Source organism: Mesocricetus auratus, unplaced genomic scaffold (assembly GCF_017639785.1).
Source record: "Mesocricetus auratus isolate SY011 unplaced genomic scaffold, BCM_Maur_2.0 Super-Scaffold_100019, whole genome shotgun sequence".
NCBI classification, from domain to species: domain Eukaryota; kingdom Metazoa; phylum Chordata; class Mammalia; order Rodentia; family Cricetidae; genus Mesocricetus; species Mesocricetus auratus.
Window position 1 is genome coordinate 11,928,516 of NW_024429200.1, and position 20,671 is coordinate 11,949,186.

Sequence of the window (20,671 nt, forward strand, 5' to 3'; positions counted from 1 at the left end):
GCGTTACATCTCGAACTCTCTTGTGTTTCTCCTTCCCAGAATCCTCCTGGACTCCTAACCCCACCTATCTAGATTCCTATTGGCCAGCAGTAATTTATTGACAAATACACAGGACTTCCCCAACACCAGAGTCCTCCTGGACTCCTAGTCCCACCTATCTTGGTTCCCTATTAGCCAACAGCGCTTTATTGACATATACACAGGACTTCCCCAACACTGTGGAAGGAGGATTTCAAGTGCATGATTCTGTCTCAGAAGAAAGACAAAAGAAAACGCCAGAGAATCCAGTTACTGGACCAGACCCACATGGTTACAAAGAGGGCTGGTGCCAGCATTGTCAGATCGTTAGGTCAACCCTGTTTTTGAGAGAAACATGATGTATGCCCTCTCCTGGATCATGAGCAAAGCCCATTCATCCACCATCCTTGCTGGTTGGGCTATAGTTTGACCCTTTACCATACCCTGAAGAAAACTAGGTGAAGGGTGAGTACACTGAATGTAACATGAATTATACAAATTAATCTTGAGAGAAGTGCATAGCTCAGCAATAGATAGAGTGCTTGCCTAACATGCATGAAATCCTGGGTTCAGTTCATAAGTGGCACAAAAATAAACAATGACTTTTTTTTGCTTGTTTTTTTTTGACACAGGGTTTCTCTGTGGCTTTGGAGCCTGTCTTGAATTCACTTTGTAGACCAGGCTGGCCTTGAATTCACAGAGATCCGCCTGCCTCTGCCTCCCGAGTGCTGGGATTAAAGGCTCACATCACCACCACACAGCAACAATGACTCTTGTCGAGAGAAAACTGCTTTCCCCTTTCCTCTGTGTCAAGCTTCCAAAGAGGAAAAGCTCAATGGGAGACTGAAGACTTTGAGGGACAAGGAGGGGTTAGGGTCCAGTCCTCGAACTTTGCATGCTTTTTCTCTTCTATTTCCCTGGGGTCCTTTGTAGTGGTTACGTTTTGTTCTGTTCTGAAATGAATTCCATTGAGTTCACAGTCAAAAGACACCAGCCTGCCTAGTGCTTCTCCACTCAGCATTTCAGAGTTACCCCTCAGCAAGGCGTCTCTCACTGACTGGCTGAGCACTGGGCCCTCATGGTTCCAGAGGGTTAGAGTCCATGGTCATCATGGCGGAAAGCATGGCAGCAGGCAGTCCTGGTGCTGGAGCAGTAGCTGAGAGTTTATGCCCTGATCCTGAAGCAGGAGACAGAGAGAGCTAACTGGGAATGGAATGGACTTTTGAAACCTCAAAACCCTTGCCCAGTGCACACCACCTCTAAAAAGACCACACCTTCTAATCCTTCCCAAACAGACCCACCAACTATGGACCACGTATTCAAACACGAGCCTCTGGGGGCCATTCTCGTTCAAACCAGCACAGTTACTCTACTAAAAGCGCATAATCTCTAACTATATTCTAAGTACTTATCCATGTTCCCACAAATAGGTGTAGCTTCCATCCCTCATCAGAAAAACTTCTCAGTGCACCAGGCAGAGCCCATTACAGAAAAACACAATTGACTAAAATGCAGAAAACAACTGATCATGGCTTCTCAGCCCCAATAGGTAAATCTGTAACACAACTCCTATACCTAAGGCTCAGATACCACCACAGAAGAAGAAGCAGAAAGGTTGTAAGGGTCAAAGGACCAGGAAATCTGTTGTGAGATTGTGTCTCCTGGAAATAACGGGAAGCTGCATCCATGATAGCCCAACAGTATGCTGCAGAAGACTGAACAAGGACAACACCAATAGACATACAAACATGGAAGAAGGAACTCTTACAGGACCCCACCCCTAGACAAAGAACTGCAAGCAACTAAGAAGTACTGAGAGCAGGAGGAAGAGTCTTCCTTGAGGATGAGCTGTCTAGCTGGTTATCTAATACCAAATTGTCAGCCCTGAAATCACGTACATACAAATAGTGAATGAAATGAGCAAGTTGTGCTCATACATTTATTCATACACGTGTGTATACACACATGTAAAATAAAGAAGCCATGGATTTGAGAGGAGGCTAGGGAGAGGGCCCTGAGTGACTCCAATTTACAGGCGGCGTCGATTCCATTTTGAGTGCAAGTGCAGAAGCAGAAAGAACCATCCTGCATCTCACTGAACAAATATGAACTACCACCTGCCCAGCACCCAAGCCTACTGGAACACAGAAACACGTGAGCTCACTAAAACCATACCAGGGCTAGAGAAATAGCGTATTTGGTAAAGTGCTTGCCATTTTTCTTAGTTAGTGTTCTATTCCTGTGGAGTGACCTCATGACCATGGCAACTCTTATAAGAGAAAGCATTTGGGGCTTGTTTACAGTTTCAGAGGCTTAGTCCATTATGATCATGGTGGGAAGCATGCAGGATAGTGCTGGAGAATTAGCTGGAGAGAGAGCACTGAGCTTGGTTTGGGCTTCTGAAACCTCAAGGCCCACCCCCAGTAACACTTCCTCCAACAAGGCCACACACACCTGCGAATCCCTCCAAATAGTGCTACTTCCCAATGACTAAGCATTCAAATATATGAGCCTATGAGGACAATTCTTATTTAAGTCATCACACCGTGAAGACAGGAGAACCTGAGTTTGGTCTCCAGACCCATGTAAAAAGCAGGGTATTGTGCGCTTAATAACTCAGCACTGGGGAGGCCGAAACGGAACATCCTGGGGTTTACTGGCCAGCCAGTCTAGCCTATTGGGCAAGCGCCAGATTCCCTTGAGATACAATTGTCTCAAAAAACAAGGGGAGAGCTAGAGAGATGGTTCAGAAATTAAGAGCATTGACTGTTCTGTCTTACTTGGAGTTTTTATTGCTATGAAGAGACACTATGACCGCAGCAGTTCTTATGAAGGCAAACATTTAACTGGGTAGCTTAAAGTTTCAGAGGTTTAGTTCACTATTATGGCAGCAGGGAGGCAGACGCGGTGCTGGAGAAGGAGCTCAGAGTCCTACATCTTGCAGGCAACAGGAAGTGAACTGAGACGATGGGTGTGACTTCAGTGCATCAGAGACCTCAAAGCCCATCTCCACAGGGACACACTTCCTCCAGCCAGGCCACACCTACTCCAACAAAGACACGCCTCCTAATAGCGCCACGCCCCTTAGGGCCATTTTCTTTCAAACTACTATGTGATCTAACAGAAGATTGGAGTTTGGTAAAACAGGGGTTCAAAATCCCCAAATATTCACTTTCCCCTTCTCATTTCCAGCTGGTATACATTATGGGGAATTTGAACAAACAGCTAACGGTGGTGATATTTCATCTATGTTCTAACAAATAAAGACTGCCTGATGATCAGAGTGCAAAGCTAGCCACACTAGTCAGGCATAGAGGCCAGGCGGTGGTGGCGCACACCTTTAATCCCAGCACTTGGGAGACAGAGGCAGACAGATCTCTGTGAGTTCAAGGTCACCCTGGGCTACACAAAATTGATGCAGTTTAAAAGAGAAACGGAGCTCACACAAAGGTGATCCAAGCATATGGAGTGACAGGCCTTTAATCCCAGCACTAAGGAGGTGGAGACAGGAAGGGATATAGCTGGGCAGAGAGAGGAATGTAGGGCGGGAGGAGACCAGGAGCTCAGGGCAGTCTGAGGCAGCAGTCTGAGCAGGCAGTCTAAGGACAGAATGGCCCTTTTGGTCTGAGGATTCTGTAGAGGTAAAAGGTCTCTCTTGTGGCTGGCTCCTTTACTTCTCTGACCTTAGAGCATTTGCCCCTGTATCTGATTCTGGGCTTTTATTATTAAGACCTATTAGAACTCATGCTACCGCTAACCATTCCTGAGTTTAGTCTTGTTCCTGTGGCCAGATGGTCAGCCTTGAGTCTGAGCTTCACGGTGTGGGTGTTTCATTCATTATCGCCACAGTTTCCTCTCACTATCATCTCTCTGCAGGGAAGAGCTGTCAAATACTCTCAACGTTGGGAGTCTTGCAAACCTCGCCTCTCGGCCCAACCAGGTGCCATCTACATTACATCAAGATTAAAGGTTAGTCAGAATAAGCAAACCATTAGCAGTGTATAACTAGTTAGCAATTTATAATGCTGACTCTGTTTTTAAAAGTATGAAGTACTCGTAAAATAAGTTCTCTTAAATATAGAACATAAACATAAAGAATACAAATGTGTCCCTATATGCTCCTCCTCTCCCATACTGTTTGCATCTGTGTTAGCCCTCTGCCTCTGTCTATAGAAAGGCATCTTTGGATTGTTTAAACTCTGCTGAGGTCTTCTTAATTCTTCTGTAGCCACTCTGTAACTTGTATGGAGTATATGTGTGTAATTACCATGTGGGATGTAATGAGTAACCTGAGAGTTAACATTAGTAATTAAGATTGGAATAAAAGAACCTGTATTTGCAAATGTTCATCCATCAAGGGACATTGAACTACTTGTCAAACTGCTACCAATGAAGTAACCTGTCTTGTGAATTTATTGTTATTCAATAACTTCTTTTTTTTTTTTTTTGGTTTTTTGAGACAGGGTTTCTCTGTGGCTTTGGAGGCTGTCCTGGCTCTTGTAGACCAGGCTGGCCTCGAACTCACAGAGATCTGCTTGCCTCTGCCTCCCGAGTGCTGGGATTAAAGGCGTGCGCCACCAACGCCCGGCTGTTATTCAATAACTTCTTTTTGAGACAGGCTTTCACATAGTCTGGCTTAACTTTGAACACATGCTACCTAGCTGAAGGTAACCATGAACTTCTGATCCTCCTGCCTTCACCCCTCAAGTGGTAGGATTACAGGCTTGCACTAGTAGGCCTGGATCACGTAGTTCTGGGGATTGCACCCAGGTTCTCATGCATGCCAGGCAGGAACTCTACCATTGAGCTACGTCCCTGGTCCTTGCCTTCCAGTTTTATTTCTGTTTTTGTTGCAATCAGCTTGTTTTTGTGGTTGTTGTTGTTTTGTTGAGACAGGAATTCTCTAGGTAGCCCCGGCTGTCCTGGAACTCACTACATAGACCAGGCTGACCTCAAACTCAGCCTCTTGCCTCTGCCTGGGGAGTGCTGAGATTTAAGGGTGTGCCACCACACCAGCAAGACTGGTTTTTAATATGATTTTTTGTTGTTTTTTTGAGACAAGGTTTCTCTTTAGCTTTTGGGACCTGTTCTGGAACTCACCCTGTAAACCAGGCTGGCCTTGAGCTCACAGAGATCTGCCTGCTTCTGCCTCCCAAGTGCTGGGATTAAAGGCTTGTACCACCATTTAAAAACAATATGATAACTTTGTTATATATACCCATGTTTTCCAGAATATATATCTGTATACTGTCTGCATACAATGCATGTGGAAGCTAGAAGATGGAAGATCTCCTGAGTTGTGGAGGACTGTGAGTGCCATGTGGGTGCTGGGAATTGAACCTGGGACCTCTGAAAGAGCAACCAGTGCTCCTAACTGCTGAGCCAACGGTCAGCCTGGCTTTGCCTGACCTCTTCCTATGATGGGTGCCTACAGTTTGGTGTTATCTGATTCTTTTGGGCAAGAACAAAGGTCTTCTACTAATTTTCTCTTTTAAATCAAATTTTATTTAAATTGTCTACTAATTTTCTAAAGACAGTGTTGGATTGGCAGATGCTATGGACTGAATTGTGTGCAGTCCCCATCTCTGCATTAATCTGTTTGATACCCTAGTTTCTAATGCAACTGTATCTGGAGATAGTCTTTCAGAATTAGGTAGAAATTAATAAGGGTGGGGACATCTGAGGGAAATTGGAAATGAAAAATTTAGAGCCTCACAGGCAAGATTTACCAACAGAAGATAATAAATGGAAGAGAGGATCTCAGACACTTAGAAGAAACAGATACCTTTGTCAAAGAAACTGTTAAATCTAAAATACTCCTGGCACAAAACATCCAGGAAATCTGGCACATTATGAGGAGGCAAAATGTAAGAGTTAGAGGAAACGGGACACTGAGAAAACAGGGTTACAACAGGACCAAAGTTCACAGGGACTCACTGAGACTGAAAGCAAGCACAGTGCCTGCTGGGGTCTTTGAGTCTTTGAGCACATATCTTGGCTTCTAGATCAGTGTGAGAGCACGGGTCTCCAATTCTTGTGCCTTCTCTTGGGCTCCTTTCCTTCCGTTTGTTTATCTTGTCCAACCCAAAGTGTTAGTTTTTGTTTTTCTTATTATTTACTTCATAATATCATATTTTATTAGTATCCCTTAGAGGCCCATTTGTTTTCTAATGAGAGACAGAAATGGGGTGTATACAGATGGGAGGGGAGAAGAGGGAGGAGAAACTGTAATCAGGATATAGTATGTGAGACGTAAAAAAGACCAACCCCCCATTTTCAATAAAAGGGGGGAAGAGATGGTAAATTGGTGCTATGCTCAGAGCTACTCCCCCACAGCAGTCACATGGCACAGATAGGTGACTTATAGTGCTGGTAAGCTACTACTTATAAACTTCCTGGACACTGTTGGATTGCAATCAATGGAGGAGCTGTGGGAATAAAGGGAAGACAGGCATCTCCAGAAGCAGAATTATTCTTTAATCAGGACAACTAAAGGGCTACAGTCTGTGGAAGTAAGACTGTGCATAGGTGGCGTGGGGGTGGAGCTTGGGATTTTGTTTTGTTTTGTTTTGTTTTGGTTTTTGGAGACAGGGTTTCTCTGCGTAGTTTTGGAGGCTGTCCTGGAAGTAGTTCTTGTAGACCAGACTGGTTTCAAACTCGCAGAGATCCACCTGCCTCTGCCTCCCGAGTGCTGGGATCAAAGATGTGCGCCACCACTGCTCAGCACGGAGCTTGGGTTTTTAAAGGATGGAAAAGGGGAAACTTAGAGGATGGACAAGTCCATCTGCAATTTAGTTCCCTTGCAGTCTAGGAGTGGTAGACCCCAGTGGTTACTATGTAGAGCGCCCAATCAGTAGCTTCCCACTGTTATCAATCAAGGCAACTTTCCCATGTAGACTTCTCCGTCTACTTGAGGCTATTAGGTAATTAACCCCTCAGACATACCAGACAAAGAGACAATGTAACCACTTCATTGAAGACACATGAAAGGACAGATACCTCAGACTGTAGCAAGTTTGTTGACCTGTCACTGTTACAGGAATACTACTAATGGCCTCTGCTCTGGACATCACCAAGAAAACTCATTGTCCCCACCTCAGAATACTTCTCCCTACTTCTGATACTTGGCCACTTCAATGCTGTGGTCCCTTTGTCTTGTCAGCTCCAGAATTGGTTGACTAACAGAATACTTGATTACCTGCAGGGGCTCTTTACATCCGTACTGACTCTTTGTGTTGGCTCTTTACTTTCTGTAATCTCTTCACCCCTCTGAGCTCTCTAGTACCTATTTATAAATGTATGAAGAATGATGTATGGATTGAAATTTATATTAGTAACTAAGACTGGACTGAAATCAATTCTTTTGCAATTGCCATGACCACAACTCTGGGTGAAATTAGGGGTAGCCAGTGATGAAGCTGATGATTCTCAAAGTCTGTTGACGTTTAGTACAATCTGACATTGTGTAAAAACACAAGTGTGTCAGTCTGTTTGTGGCATAACTCATGACACTCATGGAAGCTCAGCTTGCTATTTAACTTGAGGTTCATTGAAAGTCATGTGTGTCATCCTGGGACAGACTTGGCTTTATGACTATCCCTATGACACCACCTCAGGGGACTGGAGTACATACCTGACATTCTCTTTCTCCACTGCCGTAAAATCAACTGTTTCTGTGGTTTATGTTTCAGAAAGCTGAGTGCTCCTTCTTCTCCCCACATCCTGTAACCACAGCTACCACCGCATCCAAATCCATTCTCCTAAGTTTAGTTTACATCTCCATCTCTAATGCCTACATTAGGCCACTATTGCTCCTCACCGTGATTACAGCAACAGCTTATTATTTTTGTCCTTGCCCAAGACATTCAGGGTTGCAAGCCGGAATGATTTAAGAGAAGTCTCTAAGGAGCTAAAAGACAGCCAGTTAAAACAGTTTCTGCACACTTACCATGTGTTAGACAATCTCTTGAGGACACAACAATGTGTGGAGTGTTGTTTTTACTAAACATCAAGATTTTTTTCAGCTGGTGTAGACTTCTCTCAGTTTATAGACTCTATTGAATACACTTTCCTCTTTTTCCTACAGACATTAACAGTGGTTGCCTTTGCCTGGAATAATACTTTTTACTTTATTTTCTTATGCATCTGTCAGCCTGTTATTAGTTTAAAATATTTTTAGGTGATCACTGCAGCCCCTTCAATCTAGAGTGTTTCATTTCTTTTTTTCTTTTTGAAGACAGGATCTGATAAATTCTAGATTGGCCTCAAATTAACTAAGTATCTTGAACTTCTGATCTTCTTGTCTCTAACTATAGAGGGCTGGAATTACACATGTGTACCACCACACTTTGTTTTCTGTGGTGTGGGCAATCAAACCCAGAATTTTGTTCATGCTAGTGTTCTCTACCAACTGAGCTACCTTTCTAGCCCATGTTTCAGTAACTCTTACTTATTTTCACTTTATTAGTTTTTTGCCTGCACCATGTTCATGCCTGATGCTTGAGGTCAGAGGAAGGTCCTGGGATTAGAGTTACAGGTGTTAGAAACAAACTTAGATCATTTGAAAGGGCAATACATGCTCTTTACTGCCTAGCCATTTCTTCAATTCTTAATTTTTTTAGTTTTCATGGAGTGTAATGAACCTTTCATTTCTTTTCAAATTCAGCTAACTTTCCCGGGCGGTGATGGCGCACGCCTTTAGTCCCAGCACTTGGGAGGTGGAGGCAGGCGGATCTTTGTGAGTTTGAGACCAGCCTGGTCTACAAGAGCTAGTTCCAGGACAGCCTCCAAAGTTATACAGAGAAACCCTATCTCAAAAAACCAAAAAGCTTTATTGGTATTGGTATGAAGAGGTCAAATCCCCTGGAACTGGAGTTGCAGACAGTTGTTGGTTGCCATATGGGTACTAGGAATTGAACCTAGGTCCTCTGGAAGAGCAACCAGTGTCCTTAACCACTGAGCCATCTGTCCAACCCTTGAGCTTTGCCTTTTTTTTTTTTTGACTGGTTTTGGTAGCATAGCTAAGAAGCCATTGCATAACTTAAGGTCATGAAAAAACACCTGTTTTCATCCAAGAGTTTTTTTTGTTTTGTTTTGTTTTGTTTTTTACGAGACAGGGTTTCTCTGTATTGTTTTGGAGCTGTCGGGCCAGCCTGGCCTCAGAACTCACAGAGATCCTCCTGCTTCTGCCTCCCGAGTGCTGGGATTAAAGGCGTGCACCACCACCACTTGGCTTCATCCAAGAGTTTTAAGGCTTACATTTAAGACTTATGGGCAGAGACAGAAGTCCACTGTCTTGTAGTCACTATTCTACTGCTGTTAAAAGACATCACAGCCAAGGCAACTCTTATAAAAGAAAGCATTTTAATGAGGGCTTGCTTAGTTTCAGAGGTCTAGCTCATTATCATCATGGTGGAGCATGACTGTACTCACGGCAATGGAGCAGTAGCTGAGAGTTACATCTTGTTCCACAGGTAGAGAGAGAGGAAGAGAGAAACTGTGTGGGCTTCTGAAAACCTCAAAGCTCACTCCTAGTGACAGACACACTTCCTCTAACAAGGCCACACCCCTAATCCTTCTAATCCTATGAAAGAGTTCTACTCTTTGGTGACTAAGCATTCACATATAGGAGCCCATGGGAGCTGTTCTTATTCCAGCCACCACAACCACCATCCTTTTGTTTAAGGACAGTCATACAACTCTTTACTTGTGTTGAATTTTTACTTGAATTGCTTGTGTTTGTGTATGTTTGTTTGCAATTTTACTGTAAAGTTAATGAGAGTAGAGACCAAGGTGGCCTTACAAAATGTTTTCTTCATAAATGAATGAATCAGGTAGCTGAAATACTAAGTTTCTTTTCTTTGCTAATAGTCATATCAATGCTGGCAAATTGTTTCACATCTTGGCAGCTAAAATTTCTTGACAATAACAATTCAGAAGTGCATTACCACAAAGGAGTGCAAAGTCCTACTATTTTAAAGGCTTTGCAGCAAATCTGATCTGGAATCAAATTCCAACTTTCATTTAAGAACCTCCTGACCTTGGGCAAACTAAATCCTTTAATTTTTTGTTTTTGTTTTTCGAGACAGGGTTTCTCTGTATTGTTTTGGAACTTGCTCTGTAGACCAGGCTGGCCTCGAACTCACAGAGATCTGCCTGCCTCTTCCTCACGAATGCTGGGATTAAAGGTATGCGCGCAATGTGCTAATGACCCTAGAGACAGATGGATAAGAACCTGAAACAGAACAAGAGATTCCTTTTGAATGTTACGATCTTAGTAGAAAAAAAGGAGAGGCTCATGCTGGATTTGTTCAGCATGGCACATGATTCAGGTGTGAAAATAGTAATTGGGTTAAGTGTAGCTAGTTTGATTCTAATAGGAATCAGAGTAGGAGCCACGTGTTACGTGACCTTTGGCTCTGCAGTACAGTACAGATAGTTGAACCTTCCAGACAGTTGAACTGATGGTGTTCCTTAAATGCCCACAGGAGACAGAAAGGGCTCCCTGGAGAGGGGTGCCGAAGTAGGAAACGGGAGGAAAGACTTTGGACTCACTGCCGAGGAGATAAGATTTGGTCAGGGACTTGACACAAGCGGTTCTTAAAGCTCAAGTAAGACGTTAAAGACCTAGCTAACTACCTTCTATTCCCATCCCTTCAGTTCTCCTGGTCCGGCGGGGTCACTTCCGGGAGGAGGCGGGAAACAAGAGGAGGCGTGCCGGGAAGGAGGCAGTTTGTAGTGCACCAGACGGAAGTGTGCGGAAAGTGTACGGGCGGCTGCTTCCGGTCTGGTGAAGCTCTGCTCAGGTTCGCAGCGTGGTTTGTGTCATGCGGAGATAGGCCTCTGAGAGCAAGGCGGGACGTGAGGAAGCAAGAGCCCGCGTCCGGACGCCAGAGCCTGAATTCTAGCAGAAAGACAGGACAGAAAGGAGCCAGGAACCTGAGACGACCTATCCGCTGTTTCCGAGGGGGCATCTTCCACGAGGAACTCCCCCCTCCCCTTCCCTGGTAACGGCCAGAAAGGAGGAGATGGCGCCAGTCAGGGAGCGGCTGTGGCCGAGACAGTGAGGAAGCGTGAGAGGCGGAGCAAGAGGGAAGCCCCGGGAGAAGTGTCGGAGTCGTCGCTGTCATCGCTGCCGCCGCCACCATGGAAGGAGCCAAGCCAACACTGCAGCTCGTGTACCAGGCAGTGCAGGCGCTTTACCACGACCCAGACCCCAGCGGAAAGGAGCGCGCCTCGTTTTGGCTTGGGGAGCTGCAACGTTCGGTGAGGGGCGGCAAGAGGCCGTTCTGCGCCGCGGGGCCGGGGCCGGGTGGGATCTCGGGTTGAGCCGAGAGCCTGAGCGGGCCGCTTGGCCTTGGGAGAGAGCCTCTTTCCGAAGGAGCTGCTGTTGTGGGGTGGGGCTGAGCGGCCACATCTATGCCGCCTTTTAACTGAGCGGCCACGAATTGGCCCTTCCGCTATCCCGTAGAACCCGATTTGTAGCTCTGTACTTCTCGCTGGGGGCATGGATCTAGGCCCCCCTTTTAAGTTCCACCATCGCTTTTGCTTTTTAGGTAGTGCTTCTCTGTTTTATCTTCCTTCAACCAAAGTCAGCCCCAAATGCTTCCCCACCTCCCGTGTAAGGATGCTTTTCATTCACCTCCCATGTCCCAGGCTTGCATGGCATCTGGCAGTTCCTTCTCGATGGTAGCCTTACCCACAACAACCTCAGTGTTCCTTGCCGATTTTCCTCGTGTTATCCTCGAAATTTCTCAGGCTTTTAGATTCATGTTCGTATGAATTTCCCTCTTGTTTTGGAGTGCAGCATAATATTTTTTACGGTTTCAGGAAATCTTTGTAGTTGTTTTGTTTTATATTAGATACTTACTTTATTTCCTTCACCTGTAGGTTTTTATTTGTAAGATGGGTATCGTAACTTATGAGTGAAGTGCTTATGTTATATCTATTATATTTACTCATGTTTAATTTTTTTAGTTCATCTATTTAATTTTTTTGGACACACGTTTTGCATTTTTCTCCCTTTATTTTCACCCTCACTTTTGCTGTTTTATGTATTTATTTTGATTTTTCGAGACTGGGCTTCTCTGAGTAGCCCTAGCTGTCTGGGAACTCACTTTGTAGACCAGGCTGACCCGCGAACTCGGAGATCCTCCTGCTTCTGCCTCACTAGTGCTGGGACTAAAGGTCCTCGCCACCACCGTCCTGATTTACTGTGTTTTATCTTTATGAGTTTGTGTAGCTGCTGATTTACTGGCAGTGTGTAGTTTTTAGTCTATGAACTGTGAAATTCCTTGAAAACTGAGCAGTCTCATACAGACTGACTGACTGAGATCCTTTATTTTCCTTTGTGTGTGTGATACTGGGATCCAGTTCAGCCTCCATCCCTGGTGTGTGTGGTGCTGGGATCCAGTTCAGCCTCCATCCCTGGTGTGTGTGTGGTGCTGGGATCCAGTTCAGCCTCCATCCCTATTCCTTCCCTCCCCTCCCATTATTTTTGCATTTCATACTCACAAGCATATTTTTGTTTGCTCTCCCTTCTCTAACTCATAACTAATATTTAACAGTTCTCTTTCCTGTTAAATAAGCCCCTGGGATGCAAGTACATAATTTTTTAAAAGTTTTCCACTTTAACTTTGATCATTGAGTGTAAATGTGAGACCCAAGTCCTTGTTTACACCTGAGAAGTCAAGGGAGATTTTGCCAGGTGTGGTGGCCCATGCCTTTAATCCCAGCACTCAGGAGGCAGAGGCAGGAGGATCTCTTGAGTTCAAGGTCAGCTCTGGTTTATATAATGAGCTCCAGGACAGCCAGGGCTATGTAGAGAGACCCTGTCTCAAAGAGGAAAAAAAGACAGCCTACTGGAGCAGAAAAGGTAGTAGGGAAAGGGTGAGAAAATGCTTAGCACAGTTACACATCATCATTCAGGCAGCGTCAGCATTTAAATTATTTATGTGTGTGTGGACACACTGGATTCTAGAGAGCTATCCCGATTGTCAGGTTTGGCAGCACATGTCCGCGGGCTAAGCCATTTCATTTCTCCTGACTTGAGCATCATCTTGATTCCTTTGCTTTCTTCAGGTAACCTCCGAATCACTTATTCACCCAGACAATCTTCTGAGCACAACCCATTATTTACTGTTTCCTGGCTCAAGAATTTCAAGTAACCCTATGTTTGAGTTTTTATTATTTTGAAATCTTCAGCAGTTTTAGTTTTTTTTCAAAGTTAAAAAGTTTTACTATAAATTTTTTGTTTTGGTTTGCTTTGCTTTTCTTTTTTTTCCCCCTTTTTTCCAAGACAGGGTTTCCCTATATTGTTTTGGAGACTGCCCTGGAACTCGGCTCTGTAGACCAGGCTGGCCTTGAACTCACAGATATCCTCCTGCCTCTGTCTCCCAAGCGCTGGGATTAAAGGTGTGCGCCACTAAAGCCTGGCTTGTTTTGTTTTTCGAGACAGGATTTCTCTGTGGCTTTGGAGGCTGTCCTGGAACTAGCTCTTGTAGACCAGGTTGGTCTACTGTTCTAGGGATCATTGTTCCCTTCCCAGCACCTGTCTGGCAACTCACAACTGGCTATACTCAAGCTTCAGGGGATCTGATGTTCCCCTCTGTATGCATACTTTCTCTCTCTCACACACACACAAATTAAATAACAAGGAAAGTCAAAGAATTTACAGAATATATTGGGCATTGGATGAACAGGTTATAGGAAAGAAACAGAAACTGCTATAATTTTTGTTTGTTTGTTCTGTAGGGGTTTCTGTAGTTTTGTTTTGAGACATTGTCTTGCTGTGTAGCTTTGACTTGCATGGAATTTGCTATGTATACCAGTTGGCCTTGAACTCATAGAAATCTGCCTGCCTTTACCTCCCCAGTGCTGGGCTTAAAGGCATGTACCACCACAATTGGCTCTACTATAGACTTCAGATGCTTGCTACCTGATGACATTTTTAGCCTTTGGTTTGGTAGAAGTTAGTGGTCTGCTAAGAACACACCTTAAAGGTCAGAGGGCAATGAGGCTATTGAGGGAGCTAAAAATAGCCCAAAATAATTTGGCTCTGTATTTGTAACAGTCTAACTTACTATGATCAGGAGTTCTAATCAGCCATTCAGTCTTATAAAGTTTTGAACACAGGTAAGGGTTTTTTGTTTCTTTTCTCTTTCTGATAACCTTTTGTTTACAGAACCTCTCTTGGTTCTGATACCTAGTTACTGTCCAGGGATAGCCAGCCCCACTACTGTCCAAGGGAATTCCCTCCTTCTTGTGCTGGGTCTACTGATTCCTGGGTTTCACAAGTTTTCCTTGGATTATCCCTTCATTTGGTGGTTAATTAGGAAAGGTACCTTAAACCTCTTTTATTGTCCTTCCATTTCTCTTATGTGTGCATGTCTGCGTGTGACAAGGTGCATGTGAGTGCATGCAGATGGAGGCCAGAGGTCAAACTTGAGTGTCATTTCAGGAACTGATGTCCATCTCCTTTGAGAGAAAGTCTTACTGGCATAAAACTTACCAATTGTCGCTAGAATGGTTGACCCCTGAACCCTACCTCCCCCATGCTGGGATTACAAACTGGTGCCTGGCTTTTTTTTTTTTAAATCTATATCTGTCTGTCTGTCTATCTGGTTTTTTTGAGGCAGTCTTTCTCTGTGGCTTTGGAGCCTGTCCTGAACTAGTTCTTATAGACAGAGATCTGCCTGCTTCTGCCTCCTGAGTGCTGGGAATAAAGGCATGGGCCACCACCACCCAGCTATTTTTATTTATTTATTTTTATTGTGAGTTCTAGGGTTCAAACAGAATTTTTTTAAGGTAAGTCTTTCCTTGACTGAGGAATAGTTTCTAGTTTCTGCCCCCCTTTGGGGGGGGGGTTGGGCAGAGTTTCATGTTGTAGCCAGGTTGTCTCTGGATTCTTGATCCTCCCATCTGTGTTTCCTAACTATTAGAGTTAGAGTGAGTGTGCTATTGCACTCATCTTAACTTTTCCCCACCCGCTTGTAGGGAAAATAGGGAAGTGTGGGGGAGTGGTAGTTGGGACAGGGTCTTGCTACATAGCCCAGATTGGCCTAGAGCTTACTTTGTGGCCAAGGCTAGTCCTGAACTTGAGTTTCTTCTGCCTCAGCTTCAGAATGGGCTGCTGCCCATCATATCTCTTATTGTCCTCGTGTTGCCCATTTCTTTCCTGGGCCACTTTTACTTTTAGCAGAGTCCTCTAGTCTTCTGCCTGGGGATTATAAACTAGGCTACCAGTGTCCCAACTGCTCAGAGTCAAGGAGAAAATCTAGGGGTATCACTACTGCTTATACAGAGCTGGGTGCTGCCTTTAGTTGTACTTGGTGTTTATAATTCTGAGCCACAAAATTCTTCGTTTTTGGCTTTCTCCATTTGAGCTCATCCTGTCCCCAGGCAGATTTTAGTGTTTTTAGGTCTGTCTATTAAGATAGTTTGTGAGTCCCCGACGAGGCAGGCTGATTTCTATGATTCCGAGACCAGCCTTGTCTACCGAATGTGTTCTAGGACAGCCAGGGCTATACAGAGAAACCCGGTCTTGAAACACCCCACTCTGAAGAGTTTCTACAGTTTTGGTGTTATCTGTTTCCGTTTTTCTTTATCATGTGGAGTTTTGCTTCTTTTTTTGTCTATTGTAGCCCAGGATGGCCTTGAAACCCCTGCAACTCCTTGTCCTGCCTCTGCTGGACAAATGCTGGGGTTACAGGTGTGTTCTATCAAGTCCAGCTAAAACAGCTGTTTTCTGAAGAACCTTTACAGACTTTTCACCAAAATTCTTGGGACACTGCAGCCATAGTTACATTCTCTGGTAAGCAGATATCACTGACAACTCCTAGATATCTTAAAAGAAACTAAGTTATGTTTTAATCAGATCTTAAGGAATCCTTATGTGTTAGCAGCTTGGCACATTCTGAACACTTAGTATTTCCTTTGGTCATCTCCAGTGTGTACACAAAATTAGTAGATAATTTAGAAAGCTCTGGGGAACAAAGACTGTCTTTTTCTAGGGCTAGTAATTGTGCTGCTTACTTGTTTTAAGTTCTTTTACATAGATAGTCTAGAAGTTACCTAGAAGGTATAGTTCAGGGTTGGGGTAAGTAGAGTGCTTGCTTGTCTAGTATGCATGAAGCTGTGGATTTGATCCATAGCTCTGCATAACCAGACATGGTGGGACATGCCTATCATGCTAACTATGTGGGAGTGGAGACAAGAAGACAGCTACATACTGCGTTTGAAGCCAGCTGGGCATGAGACCCCATCTTAAACATGCCAGAGAGACTAATCCTAGCACTCTGGAGGTGGAGGCAGGTAGAGCCCTGTGAGTTCGTGAGTTCAAGGCCAGCCTCGTCTATAGAGAGTTCCATGACAGCCAGGGCTGCAGAAAAATTCTGTCCCAAAACAAAAACAAACAAATGAAAAAGACAGCTTCTATAGTCTTACCTGGAAACTGAAAAGATACAATGAAAAGCATATTTTTAAAAAATTGAAATGAAGTCATGCTTTAATGGACTCAGTTATTTTTGTGTATGATTTCTCACTTGTCAATGGAAATTTTCTTGCATGGCATGTCAGAAAGGTTATGGACAATGGCTATCAGCTTCTGGTTTTCTAGTGCTTTTCCTTTCTGGAACTTTATTTAGGAGGCAAAATAGTAAGAAGCAAGTCTTTCTGCTTACATGGTGTAGCACCTGTGCTTGTCACCTGCACAGTCAAACACAGACTTTTTCATTAGGTCAATGGCTGGTTCATTTTCCTTTGCTAGCCCACTGTGTTTCTTCCAGGATTCTTCTCATAATGAGCAGGTACCAGATCAGAGACAGATAATCTAGATGATGTTCCAGTTTCATCACTTACTAAGTATATAACTCTCCACGTTACTTAGGCTTCCTCTTCCTTGATTTCCTTGTAGAGTAATGGATGACCCCAAATCAGCTGCCCTGGAAAGTCTTTTTTTTTTTTTTTTTTTTTTTTGGTTTTTCGAGACAGGGTTTCTCTGTGGCTTTGGAGGCTGTCCTGGAACTCGCTTGGTAGTCCAGGCTGGTCTGAACTCACAGAGATCCGCCTGCCTCTGCCTCCCGAGTGCTGGGATTAAAGGCGTGCGCCACCAACGCCCGGCCCTGGAAAGTCTTCACCAGTATGGATGATGGCTTCCCAAAGCCACACAAAGGGAGCCACCTGAAATTCTTTGATTCTTCCGATCAGTTCTAATACCTAGACCTTTGGCTTGTTCTAGCAGTTGTAGTTACTAATTTAGCGTATTTATTTTTGTGCTTATATTGTGTGTATCCTCTAGTCAAGTGGCCTTTAAAACGTAACTTGATTTTGAAAGGAAGCCTTTTTAGAAATAAAAAACGGTATACACCTTCTGAGGGTCAGTTAGCCTAATGAATATAGGAATGAATATTGTATGCTTCTTTTTGGAAGAGACTGAGTATGTAAATAAACAATAAAGAGGAAAGGCTACCCAAGATTTCACTAATCTACCTGCATCATTCCATATGTAAGCCATTAGCAAAGCATGGCTATTTAATTAAAGTGGAATGCAAGTTTAAATAAGTCCATTACATTAATTGGACAGGGTAGACACGGCTTTGGAGTATTAGAGGCTCATAGTGTTTGTGGTTTAATTGTCTGTTTTCTGGTACTATTCATTTATTTCTGGCCCACCTGCTCTTGGTGTTGTAGTTAAAAAAAGCATCTGGAGAGAGAAAGACACCATGCAACAGAGCTCACATGGAGGGGTGGTTTTATTAGGAGAAAGAATGGGAAAAGGGGGAGGGAGGAGACTGGCCTCTGGAGACCAGGTGCAGTGGGGCATGCCGTAGTAACATCATTGGTATATGGAGGCAAGAAGTTCTGAAAGAAGCTCAAAGTCTTCCTTGGCTCTGTTGTGAGTTCCAGATACTGGGGGCTACAATGGAATTCTATCTCAAAAGCAAACAAAAATAAATTGAAAAACCCATTCTGTAATGAGATGTGCCTGCTGTCAAGCCTGATGACCTGACTTCAATCCCTGGAACCTAATCTAAATGAAGGAGAAACTGACTCCCACAAGTTGACCTCTGATCTTCACTCAGGTGTCATGGCACACACACATGTAAACATAAATAAAAATATGAAAATTTTAAAATTTCATTAGATATTTGAATTATAAATTAACTTAGGTGGCAGGAATGAAAGTAAATAGGTTTCTATGTTTTTTGCCTTCAGGAAGCCCTATTACCTGGACTATGCTTTAGACAAATGGTTTCCTCTACCTTGACATTCTCTGAAGAGCAGCAAGTGCTCTTAATTGTTGAGCCTCTCTCTAACCCCAGCTCTGATAAGCTTAATAGCTACAGGAAGTTAAGATTACTTAAGACTATCTGGTCTATATTCCTAGCAACTCTCTTGTAATAAATCTATCATTCATTGATTGGTTAATAAAATGCAACAGCCAGATACTTTTATGTTACTTTTCATGTCTCATTGAATATCTTATTTCCAGAAACTCATTTCTGTTTGTCAGAACTGTTGGGTTCTCTGAAGGATTTCAAGTAATTCTGTTTAAGTTGTTTTTGTGCTGGATTAATTAGCAGCCCTGATTTGAGTCTGAATCTTGGCAGCTAATGACTCTTTTGGTTCCTGTTGGTTGTGTGCTTGTATTGTTGAGGCCTGCTGAGTGATTTTGGTTGATTTGGCAGTTTTAGAGCTGTTGGTATACCAATGAGTCCTGGAACAACAGTGCATCATTAAAGAAGAGAGGCAAGTACTTTGCAGATATGCTGTGAAGTATAATGAAGGACTTGAGGTATGCTAGTGAAAGGATTGCTGGGCCATAGCCTGCCCATATTCATCACAGAGTCATGGAAATACCCTTTGAAAGAAAAGACTGATGGAAAGATCTGTGCTGCTGCTGCTGTGTGAAGAGGGAGATTGGAACTAGCCCTTAAATGGAACATGTTCTCTTGTTGCAGTCTCTTTGAAATGTGCTGCTAGTGGGAGCTGCAGCTTCCTCCTGCTGACTCTGAGCCCCAGGCTTCGGTTGAGATGGCCCTTTGAGAATGTGGAGCTTAGTCCAAGCCTGGATTTCAGTGGGTAGCACCTGGATATGTGGCTAGAAAGTCCTTGAAGTGTAAGTGCTTTATTCTCTCCTTGTAAAGAGTCCTCTTTATCCTCCTTTACGCTTTCTTTCTGCAGCTTAGCAGCAGGAGTGGTGAGCAATGTGCACTAGCATCCATGCGTTTAGAACTTGGTTGGCTTAGTGACCAAACAAGATACGTTGTTACTGTTTTAAAGCAGCCAGGCATTGGTGGCGCACGCCTTTAATCCCAGCCAGCACTCAGGAGGCAGAGGCAGGAGGATCTCTGTGAGTTCGAGACCAGCCTGGTCTACAAGAGCTGGTTCCAGGACAGCCTCCAAAGCCACAGAGAAACCCTGTCTCTAACAACCAAAAACCAAAACAAACAAAAAACTTTTTTAAAGCAACAGGTTCTAACCCCTCCCAGCCCCTAGAATGCAGAACAAAAAAAGAAATTATAAATTACTGCTTCTTAATATTTAGTATTGGCATGATTATTATGAGTAGGGGATTTTTAGGGAGAGAGGGTTTTTGGGAATTGAACTCCGGACTTCTGGAAGAATAGTCAGTGCTCTTAACCTCTGAGCCACCTTTCCAGACCCAGATGCTGAGTTTGAACTCCAGACCTCACACACATGTTAGGCAAATGCTCTACAACTGAGCTATATCCCCAATATCTACCCCACCCTCCAGCACTGGGGATTGAACTTAGGACCTCATGCATGATAGGCAAGCACTTTACTACTGAGCTACAGTCTCAACCCCCCCCTTTCCTTTTAGTTTTTTGAGATAGGGTTTCTCCATGTAGCCCTGGCTGTCCTGGAACTTACCAAGATCCACCTTCCTTAATTAATTTTAGGAAGGAGAGGTACAGTGGAGTAGTGTACAAGGCACCTTTAAGACTTAAAAGACTTGATGGGCGTGGTGGCTCACACCTGAAATCCCAGCATTTAGCAACCTAAGGCAGGGAAGATGGTCATGAGCCTTAGACCTGGGCTACAAAGTGAGACACTTTCTGTGTCTTAAAATTAAGTAAAAAGGTGCTTGGAATTAGAAAATAGTTCTTTTCTTTTGGTTCTGCTCTGCTTTTTTTGTTGTTGTTGATGTTAATTTTTAGAGACAGTTTCTCTACTGCCCTAGCTGTCCTGGAACTCGCTCTGTATATCAGACTGGCCTCGAGAGATCTCCCTGCTCTGCCTCCCAAGTAGCTCTGCATATTTTTACAGGAGTAATTTGGGAGTTTTTTCCCCCCTAAGTTCATTTACTCATATCCTTGTTCTGGGAAATGTGTATAGCTGTTCTCTGTAGTTTAATTAAAGAGCAAATCCCTTTTTCCTAAGTCAGTTTTATACCATTACTGTGACAAATACTTGAGATAAACAAAAAAGTCCCAATTTATTTTGGTTCATGATTTCAGAGTTTTCAGTGCGTGGTTGGATACCTCTGTGGTCCTTAGCTTGTGATGAGGCAGAGTGTCATGCAAGGGAGTGCTTGTGAAGCAAAGCTGCTCATGACATGTCACTGGGAAACAGCGAAAAGCAAAGTGGGGCTTAGGACTAAGTGTACCCTTCAAGTATGCACAATTGCCCT

The 20,671-nt window shown here is 43.8% G+C and overlaps 1 protein-coding gene across 2 annotated transcripts in view; it reads left to right on the forward strand.

Moving 5' to 3' along the window:
* Positions 1-10,791: 10,791 nt before the first annotated feature.
* The window catches only part of Tnpo3 (transportin 3), a 70,528-nt gene continuing 60,648 nt past the window's right edge, over positions 10,792-20,671 (forward strand). Inside the window, exons 1-2 of one of the 2 annotated variants that reach the window (XM_005078085.4) lie at positions 10,792-11,283; positions 18,978-19,135. Coding sequence is in view for 1 of the 2 variants with exons in the window: in XM_005078083.4 (XP_005078140.1) it covers positions 11,164-11,283 (120 nt within the window). In the remaining variant the exon portion in view is untranslated. The remainder of the gene's footprint in view (positions 11,284-18,977; positions 19,136-20,671) is intronic. The other variant, XM_005078083.4, reaches the window with a different exon arrangement.